The following is a 16875-nucleotide window of genomic DNA, read 5'->3' as shown; positions in this document are numbered from 1 at the left end:
GGTACAGCACTAGGTAATCACACCTACAACCTTGGAGGGGCAAGCTGAGGTTCCTAACCATCATAATACTTGAGTGTCTGTTCCCATCTCTCCTTTAAAATGAGTCTAATGTGGCATGTTAAGATGAGGTCTGTCATGAATGAATGAATGAATTAATTAATTAATTAATACATGTGTTTGCTGCAGTGTACCTGTGGGCGTGTCACACTGGGGGAACCTGCGGCTTTCATCCACACATCGGTCACATCGCTGACCCGTCACTCCAGGACGGCAGCGGCACTGTCCTGACGCCGGGTCACATGACTCCTCGGACGAACCATCCTCCGAGCACTGGCAAACTAAATTCAACACAAAATGACATAAATTCCTCCACAACTATACAATATCACATACTCCATTCATTTTGGGAAACTCGCTTTGAGTTTTTCAAATAAATCCAGGGATTATTTTTCCATACTTCTGGCGAACACCTCCAAAGTTCAGATCCACCACCATGTTTGACTAATGGTTGCAGACATGGTTCCAAGAGTCTTTCATTGCTTCAGCCATTCACTGTATTCACTCACATGTCTTTCTTCTGACTCCAAGGACAGGCACTTGCATGGTAAAATGAGAAGATTCCAGCTACTCAGTGATGATATGGTATTCCACAAGGCTCAGTGCTAGGACCAGTACATTTCTCATTACATATGCTACCCCTTGCCAATATTATTTGGGCGCATGTTATAGGGTTTCACTGCATTTGTGTGCACAAGATACGCAAATATACACTACTGTGCAGAAGTCTTAGGCACCCTAGACTCTATATGCTTATTTTTTTGTGTGTGTTAGTATAAAAAAGAACACTTTTGACATTTTCAAATATTCATTTTCCAAAAGATGTAATTTTATAGAAACAATTTGTATTTAATTTTAAAAAGTAACATATTAATGTAAGAAATTGACTACTTTTTACATAAAAACTTGATCAAGGCTGTCTGACATCAGAAGCAAGGAGCCAACCAAAGTCTGCAGAAGAACTGTGGCAAGTTCTCCAACATGCTTGGAACAACCCTACTGATTGTCTTATAGAACTGCAGGACAGCGTTGGCTATCTCAGTCAAGTGATGCAGTTTTAACGCCGAAGGGTGGTCACAAAAAATATCGATTTGATTCAGTTTTTAACTATTCTGCCAAATTACTAAAATATAATGTCAAATGTATAGTATGTTTATGTAGGACCTTTCATTTAATTATTTTTGAAAAAATCTTATCTGTACAGAATGTTATACAGGTGACTTTTGCACAGTACTGTACATTTCAATGAAACGGGATTACACACACACCCTCGGCAGGACAGACGTGACATCATAAGTCCAGAAACCCAACGTGCACGCAGGAAACGTACACGCATCAAGATGCGGTGCACTTGCGTGACCTCCCCCCCTCCAGGAAAGCCGTGGCTATTTTTGGGAGCAAGCTTTTGAGTCCGGAACGTTTCCGCAAAAACAGAGACCCGGATTCATCAGATGGCAGGAAGCTATGCGGAACACTAATGGCTGCGTCCTCTTCCCTGACTGCGGCATAATGTTTTTATCCACGACGCTGGGACGTGTCGCACCCCTGCGTCTCATCAGGCCCAGCTTCCTGTGACAGCAGCCACGAGCCAAACGGGCACACGCTTGCATGGAGCGGCAGAATGCTCTCATTGTTTGCTTAGCCGTCGGACACAGCCTCAAAGGGCATTTATTACATTCTTCTTCGATCATCTCACATCTGCGCTCAATGCCCCCCCCTGTTCATCCCACATTCCCGGACAAACAATAAAAAAACAAAAAAAAGTGATGTTGTCCGACGTGGGCTGAGAAACCTTCATTTCCTAAGAAATACAAAGGTCAGCTTGGCTGTGTTTTGGGGGATTTTATCATTGTGCATTGAGCAGAAAATTCAGACCAGATTGGAATTTTCAGAGTTGGGGGATGGACACCTAATAATAGAATCCTGTTTTTCACTTCACCAGTGCAACTGAGAGAGCGGTTATTCCATTCCAGTTAGCTGACCAATGACTTCACAGGAACAAAACTGCACAGCCAATAGCAGGGACAGAGCACGTTGTGACCACTCCTCTTTACCTTGACAGTAGGGGAAATTGAATCGTCCTCGTTCGCAGCGGTCACACAACCTGCCCTCGTACCCGGGCCGACACTGGCACCCGCCCGTCTGTCCGTCGCACCTCCGCGTGGCCACACCCGGGCCGTTACAGCTGCAGGCTGGACAGAGGGAGATGCAGACGTACGTTACACAACACACAGCTACCATTTCCAGGGCAACGGCCTTAGGCTGTCGGACAATAGTGGTGAGCAAGCAGGTAGTGATAAGGAAACATATACAGGATATGTGAGTAATGTAGGCAAGTAGCACACTACACATACAGTACAAGGCAGGCAAAAACAAAATGGATGACATGACTGCAGAAACAATTTGTTCATCCAACTTTCGCAATGCGAATGAATTCACAAACTTACATTCAATGCCCTTTCTCTATCCATCCAAGAGAGCATGAAAGTATGTACCAAAAATAAGATCCAAAATGAAACGGTGCCAACTCAGCTGCCCACAAACTGAAAACAGCTCTTTAGAACTGGTCCGTGTTCAATCATCTACTAGTTTAAATCTTTTCACAGGAATTTTCCCATTATCTTGGCAATTGTTTTTACCATATAAATTGGGATTAAAATCCCACTCATCTGGAAGCAATATGGATTAATCACTCCTGGCTTTAAAACAGCTCATTGGTTAATATGTACCAGTAAACATAGCTATCAAGACTTAATCATTTCATCTGGCCAGAGTAGCAGAGAACAAACAACTACAGTATTACGAGGACCCAGTACAAAAAGAACAGAATGGTTAAAATCCTCACAATTAAAACTATATTCCACTAGAGAGCATATGTTCTAATTGACAAGCGTGGACACATTTTGAACAAGCAACCACTGGCACAGACTTACGCTGGCAGTTGGGTGGTCCAAAATACCCTTGAGGGCAGGTAACAGGGTCTACAAGATAGAGACAAGAGCAGTCAGCAAAATCCCCCAGCAATATATGCCTTTATCAGCCCCCTGTAGGAGGAGTAGGACAAAGAAAGGGTGACTCATAATGCCATTGGGGAAGTCCATACATGAGAATCATCAGACATTCATATCGTTCTCAGTTACCACCCCATGCAAAGGCATACATGATGGCTAGCTTTCTTCACAACCTTTTTAGAGGTTACAACAGTTTAATAGGCTCCAGACAATGTTATTTTCAGTTTATCCAAGAATCCCTCCTTAACATGTATATCAAATTGCGATTAAACGGAACCCTTTTGGAAGGAGTTCATAAGTATTTTAAGATGAACCCCAGAGTGTGTGTTTCTTTGGATGTGCTCAAACACGCACTAATCCTGGGATTCATGTGTTGATGCAGAGCAGACACATTCCCTGCTTTATTCCCATCTTACCACCCAGTATTTGGAATAGTCATCGTTTCTGTCTTCCATCTGTCTGGTGAGGTGTTTGACGAACGGATATGGAAAATTAAATGGGCTGTAGTACTCTGCTTGTGCTGCATTTTCTGTGCGTCTGCTGCAGAGCATGGAGGAGAAATGTAGGAAAGTACTTTGGTTTTCACTTACCTACAATATGGCCTGCAGGGGACTTGGTAGTTGCCGGATAGATGGGGTACCCTACCAAGAGGAGCACAAGATCATTCTTAGAACCACGTTGGCCTATGGTTCAGGTCAGAGGTGCAAGGGCAGGGAGACGCATGCAGAATAGCCCACTCATAAGAGAAAGATGACAGAGAGATTAGAGGGAACCCGGGGGATGTCTGGGCACATATTTTGCCAGTATGTTAACAGTGTTTGGTTCTGCGTGTACAGGAAAGACACAGAGCACCCCACTGTGCCAGACCCTTTCAGTTTCCAGCGACAGCCAGCCATGAGAACAGCACTCTGCAGGGGCTACAGGCCAAATAAGGCAGGGAAAATATGACATCACAGCCCCTGTGATATTTTGATCCCGGAGAATAACAGACCGGCCTCATGCTTAGATAAGCGTACAGTAGACAGCGCTTTAAGAAGGATTGTGTGCTTTACAGCTCTGTTACATTACGAAGTGCTATGATGTACAGGTAAGCATGTTTTCATAAACATCTCCTCATCCCTGTAGTTACCGCTTCTCGTCATTGGTCAATGGAAGTATAAAGCCCATACAATCATTTGGATTTGTCAAAGGGATTATTGGAACTGACATCAAACTCTACCCTGGCAGACACATTTTCCTTTCTTTGATAAGAAAATTATGCTAGGTTCCCTAAATTATAAATCACTATACAAGCACAACAGAAGTTAATCCCAGGAAAAAAACGTTTTTTTTGGACATACAAGCACACATTACTGACTTGTTACATAGAATGTCCAACCAAACACTTCCCGGGTATAATTTTCCAATACACTGCCTCTAAATGACCTTTCAGCCTGGGTGGTGACCACTGCAGTCAAGAAAACCGATGATGATTCTCTAGAGCTTCCTTCTCACAACATAAAAACAAAGACAACACTTTCTGAGCATGGAAGAAAAACACAAACACACTGTTCAGGGCAAACCGTTTGTTTAATGTTAGCTTAAGCTGGCCTTTAAGACAGAAGGACTGCGTGGGGATTTTAGAGCACCAGCAGACGAACAGAGATGGGCTGTTTACTGGAGGAACAAACATTCAGGGCAAGGTGAGTGTTAAAGAGTCCCACAGTCTGCTTTACTTTCAGCCAATTCCATTCTCAGCCATTCCCAGCCCTGCATTCTCTGCTGGAACAGGCCTGTCTTTACCTCTGATCAGGGAGCACCATGATGAATCAATGAGATTCCACCAATGGCTTTCACACATACTAGCCAGCTAATCATAGAGGTGCTGATGCCTTTCCTGTGCACTAGCCACCCAATCATAGAGGTGCTGATGCCTTTCCTGTGCACTAGCCACCCAATCATAGATGTGCTGATGTCCACGCTGCACACCAGCTACCCAATCGCAGTGGTATACGTACGGACGCACTGTGGAAACCCATAGTATCCATCCGCGCAGCGCTCGCAGTGGTCCCCACTCAAGTTGGGCCTGCAGCGGCAGCGTCCTGATCCATCCTCACAACCAGCCGTGGTCCTGGGATCACACCTGCAGGCTGTGTACACACACACACACACACGCACATACAAGCACACACACACACACACACACATACATACACACATATACACATTCACGCCCACACACACACACATACAAGCACACACACACATACATACATACAAACACACATTCACGCCCACACACACACACACACACACACACACACACACATACAAGCACACACACACACACACATACATACATACACACATACACACATTCACGCCCACACACACACACACACACATACAAGCACACACACATTCATACATACATACACACATTCACGCCCACACACACACATACACATACAAGCACACACACATACACACCCACAAACAAACACATACACATATACACATGCACACACACATTCACCCAGGCAAGGGCACACACACACACACACACACACACACATACACATAGATGATAGTTAACACAAACAAGCTTCATATAAAACGAACACATATGAATCTCAACTTCAATGTGTTCTATTAAAACAACCAACAGTGATAGTGATAGCAATTGAGACAGACAGACACAGCTGGAGTGTAAGGAAGTTGAAAAGCAAAGCGAGCTTTCTCAGAGATGTGAAGCCTGTTGATGATTCACAAGCAGCGATGCAATAAAAACACACACTGCTCCATGTCCTCGTTTTAACAAGTCAACACCTTTTGCGGCTAATCCAGTTTAATTGTGTTAGCGGCTTCACAGTCCTGTAAACCCAGGCCCCAGCCTTTTTTAATCCCACCACCTTCCAAAGCCTAAACACAGCTGGACCCTACTGATGCACAGGCCAACTCCTACATACTTCACTGGGCATGTCTGCAATGCAAACAATGCTGCGCCCAATTTAGCAGTATATGAAAAAGGACGGGCGTCTGTGGACTATAAGTGACACTACTAATTCTGTCAGCAGAGAAATGAGGAAATGCTTTATTTTTGTGACTGGACTGGGGCTGTGTTTGTTTACGGTTTCGGTGTGTGTGTGTGTGTGTGTGTCTGTGTGTGTGTGAGAGAGTGTGCATGTGTTTGTGCATGCTTGCTTCAATGCAATGCGGGGGAGATAAGAAATTCATTCAAGATGCTAATGCATTTCAAAAGCTGAGATGTTTCAAAGCTGTAACCCAACAGTGAGGCATCTTAAATACATCCGACATTATTAGATCTAGCTGTTGTCAGTGTTGTTTTGTCAGTGTATGATCCAATTGGTTATGCAGCAAATATGCTCCTTACACGACGGAGTTCAAAGTTGATCAGGTTTCTATGGCAGATTCCAATTAATCTATAAATTCTATAAATCCTCTTTAGTCTCTCTCTACCAATGTCAAGAAATCCCAGTAAGCAAACCTGCTTTGCATTCGAATAAGATGATTATTTATGATTACTTGTGAGCTGATAGTCCACAACTAACCTGTCCACATTTTGTAGGCAGTTGATTAATAATTGTAAAATTAGAAGCACAATTATTTTGTTGATAGATGTCCCTTGAAATGCTCTTAATAAGGTCCAGAAAGAGTAATATAAACCCAAGGGAATTTGAGTGGACACTAAGCATCTATTATGACCTTGAGGTAGATCGTCGAAAGATTCTACTGTAAATGTCCATTATTAAACATTTTTACATTTGGGGGGGGGGGGGTTTAGTCTGCATCAAAATATGGGGAGGGATTCTGCTGAGGAACCAGAATGTAAAACAGAACAGCTCGACCACCAGGTGCTCGTAGTGAGGGAACCACAAGGCAACCAGAGCTGGCAGACCGGATTGGTCTTGCTGGGGAGTAGGGAGCAATTAAAGATGATATGTAAAGTGCGGCAGTCCCCTTAGCAGCCTGAAATGCTAACACTAGCACCTTTCACAAGGATGTGTGCGGAAAAAGGAAGCCAGTGGAGGCCAATGAGGAGTAGGGTGACATGAGCCGACCTGGGGTGACTGGTGGTCAGGCGGGCTGCAGCATTCTGGACCAGCTGGAGGGGCTTGATGGCACAAACTGGGAGACCGGCCAGGAGGGAGTAATCCAGACAGGAAATGACGAGCGCCTGGACTAGTAGCTGGGTGGCTTTCTCCGTCAGGAGATGACGGATACGGCGTATATTGTGGATGAAGAACCTGCAGGTTCTGGCAGTGGAGGATACATGTGCAGCAAGGGTGAGGTGGTTATCAAGAGTCACCCCAAGAAGCTCAGTCTTGCTGAGGTTAAGCATCAGGTGATGGGAAGTCATCCACGCAGAGATATCAGCCAGGCAGGCAGAGATCTGTGTGGTGACCTGGGTATTGGGGGGGAAGGGAAGAAAGAGTTGAGTGTGATCGGCATAAGAATAAGAAAAGCCATGGGAAAAGATAATAGAACCAAGAGACATAGTGTATAGAGAGAAGAGGAGAGGACCAAGAACTGAGCCCTGCTGGACTCCAGTTTGTAGGGGGTGTGGGTCAGAGACTGAGCCCCTCAAAGTCACTTGGTAGGAACGACCAGAGAGGTAGGAAGAAAACCATGCGAGTGCAGATCCTGTGACACCCATCCCAATCAGCGATGAAATCAGAATCTCATGGTTGACTGTATCGAAGGCGTGCAAGGAAGATGAGGGCAGAGGAGAGGGATTTGGCTCTAGCAGAGTGGAGTGCCTTGGTGACTGCGAGTAGGGCGGTCTCAGTGGAATGGCCACTCTTGAAGCCAGACTGGTTGGGATCGTGAAGATTGTTCTGGAGAAGATAAGTTGACAGTTGGAAGCAGACCGCGCGTTCCAGAGTTTTAGATAGAAAGGGAAGAAGAGAGACATGCCGGTAGTTGTTCAGAGCAGAAGGGTCAAGAGTAGGTTTTTTGAGCAGGGGAGTGACTAACTGGCCTTCTTAAGGGAAGAGGGCATAGTGGTGGATGAAAGGGAGTTGTTGATTAGAGAGGACAGAAAAGGGAGAATGATAGATGGATTGTAGAAGGGGAGAAGGGATGGGGTCAAAAGGATAGGTGGTTGGGTAGAGGGATGTGAGGAGTTTCAAAGTGTCAGAGTCAGAGAGGGGAGAAAAGGAGGATAGGGAGTTTGGGAAGGTAGGAGGTACAGCGGGGGGAGACGGTGGGGACAAGGAATTGCGGATGTCATCTACCTTCTTTTCAAAGAAGGAGACAACATCATCAGCTGTGAGTGATGAGGGAGGTGGGGGGGAAGGGGGGTGATAAGAAAGGAAAAGGTTGAAAACAGTTTGTGAGGGTTAGAGGCGGCTGTGTTAATTTTAGAGTGAAAGAAGGAAGATTTAGCAAGAGACAGAGGAATAGGCAGATTCTAGGAGGGCATGGAAGGAAGCCATAACACTGGGAAGACAGGACCTTTTCGGGACAGTCGAGAGAAAGACTTCACAGATGGTAGGGACGAGAGGATTGCAGACGAGGGTGGAGGTAGACAGGTGGTGTAGGTTGCGCTGAAAGATGACAGTGGATGGTGGGAGGGATGGATTAGTGTTAGAGGATAGTGGAAGAGAAAAAGAGATGAAGGAGTGGTCAGATATATGGAGTGGTGTTACAGAGAGGTTGGTTGTTGTGCAGCTCCTTGTGAAGACCAAGTCAAGAAGGTTGCCTGCTTTTTGGGTGGGAGGGGAATGTGAGGGTAAGGTCAAAAGAGGAAAGGAGGGAGAGAACGGTGGACTGGGTGAACTCTAAGTTCAGGTTGAATTCACCCATGAGGATCAGGGGAGTGCCATTGTCTGGTGAGGAGCTAAGGAGGATGTCCATTCCATGAGGATGAGATTAGGAGACCTGTGCCTCCTCCTCCTAGTGGGTCAGGGTGTGTGAGAAAAAGAATAGGCAGAGGAAAGGGCAGCTCGTGAGAGCCATGTTTTCGGTTAAAGCAAGAAAGTCAAGGTTGAGGTGGGAGAACACTAATGCACAGTGAAGTCCGCTGTGCCAGTAATTAAACCCTGGACAGGGTGCAAACTATCTAGATGGTGATTTGATGGCAAATTATCTCTAATCATACACCTGTCTAGGAAATAAATATGTACTGCATAATATAATTATAACAACGGTACAGTAGAGTCAACATGTATGTTTATCACTAATAGAGTTGAATACTTCTAATCTATAACCATTATAGATTAGAAGTATTCAACTCAACAGTTCTTCAGACCAGGATTGAGAAAAATGTGGATATATAACCCAGGCTACCTCATCTCAGTAAGGCCTCAGTAAGTACCTCAGTAAGGTACTACCCCAAACAATGTTGAGAAGAGTCAATCAGAGGCCCAGAAGAGGGAGCGGGGAGGGGCTTACGTGCACACGCGTGGGGCGAGTCGGGCTGCACTCCGTAAGGCCTGTAGAAGCCCTCTGCACACCGCTCACAGTTCACCCCGGCCGTGTTGTGCTGAGAAAAAGGCCAGAGGGCTCAAACTTTCACTCCGCCAACCAGGGCCTAGCCACCTGCTCTTCTCTTTCCCCCCCCCCCTCAGAGACGGCCTTTTGTGTCTGAACATGTGCAGATGTTTCTCTGGCATCGTCAGTCACTGGCGAGTCATTTCAAACGATGCTCCCAGCACAGGCTTGTTTCGACTTGCGCGAATGAATGGAGAAATGGGTAAACTGAGAAAATACATTCTACATGTCACAGGTGTGGATTTGGTTTCTTGCTGCACTAAATATTATTAGCCACTTATTAGATGAGAGGGATTATTTGCACCTTTTCTTATTATAGGAAATCACAATTACTGTATGTTTAATTGCTGACTTCCTATGACGAGAAACTCTAAAATTCTAAAATCCATTTTATTCAGCCTTATGATCCATAAGGCTGGATCCAAAGAACTGTCACAGACGTAAAGCCAGTTTTTTGTCTCCACATGTCTCTAACATGCCATCCACTTACAACAGTGTTTACAAAACAACAAAAATGATTATAGAAAATCCTTATGAGCTAAAAGACAGGAAAAACTTTACAGCAGTGCAGTAGGCATCCAAGGAGGACTAATCCTGGCATGCAAAATTTAAATCGTGCTTAATTGTGTTGTGTCTTGACAAACAAAGAAAGGTGAGATTACAGTGCAAATCTCTGGGGAAATCCAATCACTGTGTAAACCTTGAAGCAGAGAACTTGGTCCCGACTGGAAGTACAACCACATACCTGGCAGTTAATGCAAACTCCTCCTCCGTCGTATTGGCCATAAACGTTGAGACTTTCCCTCCTGCGATCCACCTCAGGGTCGTACCTGCAGTCGGTGGCGTGCGAATGACACTGACAGGCTGAGGGATGATTCCGGAAACCAAAACACAAACACACAATAATCACGATAAACAAAGATTAATCCCCCTACCCACTATACATATCTGCCATGAGGCAATTTAAGACAATGCACCGCAACTAATGACGCCATTTTAGTTTTATTTCAGAATTATTAAAAAATAATACACCAGAAAACCAAATGCAAATTGTAATCGACTAATCATTGTAAATACAGAGAATATCTGGCTACACTTATCCAAGGGGTGGCATTGGGAGACAATGCAGTATGATAAACTATGTTCATATTTTCATTGTATTTTAGTTTAATCTATCTATATATTATGAAAACAAAAAACAAAAGTTTCCTGAGAACATTATTTTTGGCAAGTACAAAAACAGAAGACTAGAAAAACATGTAGTATCTGAGACAAATTTATTTATAGTGTTCTCCGTCTTTTGGTTGAGAAAAGCACCTAAAATTAAATTAGCCTTTGCTTATGTTAACAACCTTCTAAAAACATATCTTAAAAGGACTGTCTTGTGACTTGATTTTATGTAGGAGAACATTGTGCACTTTAATACTGAGTATAAGACCATATGAGCCTTGCAGTAATGTCCACTATGACTGTCAAGATAACTCAACAGGCTCATATGTAATGAGACCATGCTAGTACCAACCCTGGACAACAGTCCTCCAAACTGGCACGTGATTAGCCATAGTGTCACGCAATGAATGGTGTCCATGTCTTATACTGGCCGGCCAACTCCTCTGATAAACCAGGCACCTGCAGTCACAGCTCAGCTGGTGGACTGAGTGCAAAATGGTGGCTGGCACCATGTACTTCAGAGGAGAAACACTTGTCTGCAATCTCCCAAGCTCATGATATGACAGTGATGGGGAGGACTTTGAAATACAGTCAGACAAGCTTGGGAATTAAACATGCTAAAACAAGTCTGGACTCTAAAGTGAGAATGGGATTTTCTGCTAGATAGGCAAAATGCAAAGTACAAGAAAAAGATTTCTGACTGCCTTTGAATAATGGTGGACGTCAAGCTTTACAACTACAAACCTATACAGATTCAACAGGATACAGGACCTCGCACTAAACATGTAAAAATGAAAAATGTCTCTTATCAAGAATGACTTACCTATTTACACCATGCGTAATAAACCTGGAATGTGCATTGTGAATGATATCAGCAGGACTGACCTATAAAAGTACTCCGCATCTAAAAATCTATTTTTGACCCACGCTGGTCTTTGTCAGGACAGGTCTATTGCAATGTAAGACATGAATATGGCACAAAAATACTAGCGGCTGCAGATGGGGCGCTCTGGGGGTATCTGTGACTACGGCACTTACGCTGGCATTCGTTGGCACTGTCGGCTGTCGCCGCTCGCCAAGGCTTCTGGTTGAACCCTGGGCAACAGCGGTCACATGACACCCCACAGGTATTGTGCAGACACTCACACTGAAGCCTGCAAATGGATTTAAAATAAACACTCTTAATCCATGAAGTGACTAAAAAACACAAAGTAAGTCTGTAAATCTGTTGATATAGCAGATATATCCGGTGTAGTCTCATAAATACATTTCTAACCAATGAATGCAATATTCCTAGAACCTTTCTGCTCTATCTGAACCCAGTGATCCCTGGTGTCTTTTTCTCCTGCTCTGTGACATGACTGTATACATAAATGCCATGAAAAACAAGGGCTACACAGTCAAAGATGACACAGCTCTTGTGTCTTGCTACTTTTCCCGCATTGTCTATTACAAACATAACGAATTAGGCTTTCTAAAACAACGCTGTGGCCATGACAAAGGAAACTTCCTGAAAAGAAAACATATGTTGTCATTTCCTCTTCATAACACACAGCTATCTTAAGCATCTCAATTTCAGATGGTATCATTTGGCTTTCTTTGGCATTTTCATTTTTAGCTGCCAAGTTTTCACGTAATCCATGACATATCCAGAAAGATGCATTCAATCATGAAAGGAAAGTACAAATGAGAACAACAGATATCACATGATTAGATAGCTAGCTGGCCTGTCAATTGCTTTTTAGGATTTTTAAGAAAGAATATAAAGCAGAGCTGAATTCACACAAAACTGACTTTTCTGCAGAAATGTTCTTGCTTATGAAGCTGAAGTTCAACATCTCTCTGAATTCATCTATGGTTTGCACCAATTACCACAATCAATCACATCTATTGGACAGGGGAAACTGGGTAGTAAATTAAATGTAAAAGAAAACATGAGATAACGTGTCAGGATATAGATCATAGCAAAATTATATATAGCTTTTTTAGAATCTTGAATTTAGTTTCAGTTATCACTTTAATCTTTTAGCCTGAGGAGGTTGAACTGTTGTCTGAAAGACTGCAGTTTTTAATCGTGAGACAATGATCGTGAGTCGTGAAAAACAATTATTCCAAAATACGGCCATATATGTAAGCATTTTAAAGAGGAAAATATAAGCAATCTAAGTTTCACAAGCTACTAAATAAGAGTAATCTTATGAGAGCATTCGGCAGACTGAACAGTACACACCTGGTGGCGTCATTGGGAAAGCGTGCTCCACACACCTGAGCATGGCCGTGACACACACATCGGCCCCCGACACTGATGTCCTTGATACTGTAGTAATACTATCAGAGAGAGAGGAAGGGCTTCATTACTATATTATGTACAGTAACCACTCAGACCTACTGAGGACGCAGTGTGCACTCAAATTGACAATCTGAGAAATTAGAGGAAGAGGGAAGAGGGTAGGAAATGCAAGGATGACTTGCTGACCAAATCTAAAAGACAGTGTAGGATTTGTCTTTGTACTTCGCTGCTTCCACACCACCTCTTTCAACAAGCACCATACAGTCTTTATGGGAGTCTTGGTTTACCTTCTTATCCAAATGGCAGCATGTATTCCCCCTGAATCACTTTTAAGACTTGAAATACTCGTGTAAAATATACAATGTATATTGTTATATGTTATATATCACATGTTGACATACAGTATGTCAATTCTGGGCAGTGGGTAGGGATGACAGTTTGTCACCAACTCTGCGTGGCATTATCTGGGCTCCTTCTGCATTCCCTGAGCCCATTACGTGACTGACCTTCCTGGCATTCTTGGCAGGATAGTTACCTTGGCACCCAGCCTGACACCGAGGAATTTACAGGGAAGAAGCCCAGGAGAGAGGAGTGTGGTGTCAGCAAACAGTGGGATAACACACACGCACAATAACCCATTTAGTTCGCTCCCATTTAGAATTGCAGATTAAGGCTTGTTAACTCCCACCAATTAAAATGGCCCAGTGGCTTCTGAATGCAGAACGTGAACATCACCAAAATGGCAGGTCTTCGTATCCCTAAAACTATGGAGGCTAGGTAATACTCCGTTTTTTCTCTATGAACACAACTGGGTAATCATCTTCTTTCTCCCTGTGGCCACCACTAGGTAATGCTCCCCTTTTTCTCTATGACCAGCACTGAGTAAGCCTCCTCTTTTTCTCTATAACCACCACTGTCCAATAATGGCTTGGGAAAACCATTCAAATGTCATCAGCAGCCAAAGAGCAAGCTGGTAAAGACCTTAGCTAATGGCCCTTTCTCCATGAGTCTCTGGAAGCGGTGAATCTCAGTGCTCCCCTGGGATCCTGCACAGTGCTTTTTCTGTGAAGTCACAAGCTCCAGGAGATCTGCACTGACAGACTGATCGCTGGACTTCCAACAAGATCGTCAAAAGAAATTACACAGCAAGGGTGTCAACTTACTGGGGAATGAGTCATACAAGGAGCAAAGAATATAGGGACACGAGCCTTTACCAGGAGCGTGTCAGGGAAATGGAGAAAGCTTCGCGTTTTTTCACACACACGTCACACACAATTAAATAAAGTGCGATTTGATTACAAAGTGTCAAGAATGGGAAAGAAAATCTAATTTTCTCCTTGAGAAAATGTATACTCCGAAAAGCTGGCAAATGCTATGCAAGACCAGGTACTTTCCCTTATCGCAGGACAAGCTGTATGCCAAATTGAAGCTTTAATCAAACAATCTAAATAGCACTTGGCAGGGTTCTTTGAAAAACATTTAGACAGCAATGATCATTTCCCACGTTAACCTTTATTGAGGCTTTAAATGAATTTTCAGGAAAATGTTAAGAAGCATGAACCCCAGAGAGGATGATTAGATGAACATACCAGAGACATCTAGTAAACCTTCATTACAGGGCACATACGCATCATCCTGTATAAATACATTGTCTGTCTAAATGTAAGCAGCTGCTAAACAATATCATTCACCAAAAAGGATGATCTAATCTAGCCCCTTTATCTCCACAGCAAATTCCTTATATGGTCAAACTAATGAATAGATGGACATTTTATGATTGCCCTACCCACTGCGGGGACCATAGGATTCCACCTTCCCGTCCACACTTGTATAGTGACTCATAATGCAGAAATCCTCCAGGCAGTGTAAATTAGAGATATGCGTCTCCAGTTAAGACTCACTCTGCGGGTAACGGTAGGGTCACGCAGGGCCTTGAAGATGAGGTGTCCCAGTAGGGTGCTGGTACGAAGGAAGCGCAGGCGGATGTTCGTTGCCTTGGTGAAGTCCCTCAAGACAGGTGAATAGGTGAAGTTCTTCGCTCCGGGACGGCCATTCACGAGTGACACTACAATCTGGAGAAACAGCATAGCGCAAGCTTACTCCCCACTGCCCACAAAGCCCAATGCAACCTTCACATCACAACATTACATTACATTAATGGCATCTGGCAGACGCTCTTATCCAGAGCGACGTACAACAAAGTGCTTACCCATAACCAGGGATAAGTTCGCTGAAAAACCCTAGAGGGAAGTACAATTTTTTTTTGAACAAAGAAACAAACAAACAACAGAGCAAAAGTGACCAAAGTTAATTATCCAAACACTGCTTACCTAGCCAACTAAAAATACCGATACACAACGCAAGTCACAGAGACAACAATTGAGGTTCACAGGGAGGTAGGGAGGGATCGGGAGAGGTGCTGCTTGAAGAGGTGTGTCTTCAGCTTGCGCTTGAAGGTGGGGAGAGATTCTACAGTTCAACATAAAACAACAAGCCAGTCTCACCTCACCGTTCTCCAGGGGTACTATCCGAGAGTACTCAGTCGTGCAGATCTGGTCATCATCACGGGAAATGCGCGCATTGGGCTGCTTACCGAAGAACTCGAGGCAGTCTCTTTTCAAATCTGATAATACCAAACCGAGAATGCAGAAATGTCATTTGACATTTGTTTTCAATTCCCTAGCATATACAATAAACCAGTCAGTAATGTCATACAAAGGCTTCAGTTTCACATCAGGACACAGAAGTACAGATGCTCAGAACACAGTCACAAATCCCACTGTAGATACAATGTTACTGCTCTTAAACTTGAAGTTACAAAAAAAAAGAACCTGAACATTTGACAAGTTTTGTAACAAATACTGTTTAATTATTGCTAGTAGCCCTACTGCCTGGCCATGCCATACCTGCTGCAGCCAGAAACCATTGATTGATAGAGCTGTATTAAAGTCACCCAGGGAGAGAGACTTTAATTTGTCAGGGCTGTTCCTGTCCCATTGCACATGAACAACTCTTCTGCTTGATCGGTGCCCTGTAGTCTACATGTGCCAACCATGTATTGAGTGTACTCTGCCAACACAGTGACTGTGCAGCTCAGCTACTGGTCAGCAGTGAAGCTGGCAGCAGGCAGAAAAAAAACTTTGTTTTCCCTGCATATCTTAGGGGAAACTTGTATGGACAATTCAAAACAGTACACTTGATATAAATCACCAACTAACCTCCTGCCCTTTGACTTGAGCAAATATTTTCCATTAGGTATTCTCTGATCTGAGTTATGACCATCCATTCTATAGACACAGATGTTCAGTCGATGAAGTGAAAAATATTTTACTGGACATTAAGGTTGAGGCAGTTTTCACTTGATGTAAACAAGCATTCAGTCTATTATGTAAGACAAAAATTACAATTTAAACTCTTCCAACTACAAGCAATTATGACATAGCATTATATAGTTGTAAAATGTTTTTACCATGTTTTCATGGTTATCATGGATTTTGTTAAAGCACAAGGGAAGCAAATGGCATGTTTACTGCATTTGTGAGTTATTTGGTTACCCTGTCATACATCTGTGCTGCCAAACCCAAGTCAGGATTTTTTTCTGTCAGTTTATTTTTTCAGTCACGGGCATAACTGAAGAGGTAAAGGATGTGCGTGAGCAGGAAACGGCTTGTATTTAAGGTGGAGCCAAAGTGATCTGAAAAAGGGTGGAACTGGAGTCCGTCAATGTCAGACATGTTCCAAAGAATCACTCAGTGTGTCACAGGTGGGCCTGTGAAGCCCTGCCTCTGGCTCCTGCATGTTGAAGGCTAACATAATACACCCAATTCCGCTGTTCATAGATAAGACATTTTA

General features: G+C 43.6%; 1 protein-coding gene across 1 annotated transcript in view; it reads right to left on the bottom strand.

Annotated features, from left to right (window-relative positions):
- LOC133136475 (laminin subunit alpha-3-like) overlaps positions 1-16875 on the bottom strand; it is a 90714-nt gene that overhangs the window by 56241 nt on the left and 17598 nt on the right. Inside the window, exons 4-14 of the mRNA XM_061253986.1 lie at positions 15528-15646; positions 14925-15095; positions 12964-13061; positions 11772-11887; positions 10309-10427; positions 9465-9555; positions 5066-5197; positions 3659-3709; positions 2991-3038; positions 2112-2249; positions 192-338 (exon numbers count right to left, since the gene is read on the bottom strand). Coding sequence (XP_061109970.1) covers positions 192-338; positions 2112-2249; positions 2991-3038; positions 3659-3709; positions 5066-5197; positions 9465-9555; positions 10309-10427; positions 11772-11887; positions 12964-13061; positions 14925-15095; positions 15528-15646 — 1230 coding nt within the window. The remainder of the gene's footprint in view (positions 1-191; positions 339-2111; positions 2250-2990; positions 3039-3658; positions 3710-5065; positions 5198-9464; positions 9556-10308; positions 10428-11771; positions 11888-12963; positions 13062-14924; positions 15096-15527; positions 15647-16875) is intronic.

Source organism: Conger conger, chromosome 9 (genome assembly GCF_963514075.1).
Source record: "Conger conger chromosome 9, fConCon1.1, whole genome shotgun sequence".
Classification (NCBI taxonomy): domain Eukaryota; kingdom Metazoa; phylum Chordata; class Actinopteri; order Anguilliformes; family Congridae; genus Conger; species Conger conger.
The sequence above is the reverse complement of the archived record's forward strand: the minus strand, read 5'-3'. Positions and strand labels throughout refer to the sequence as shown.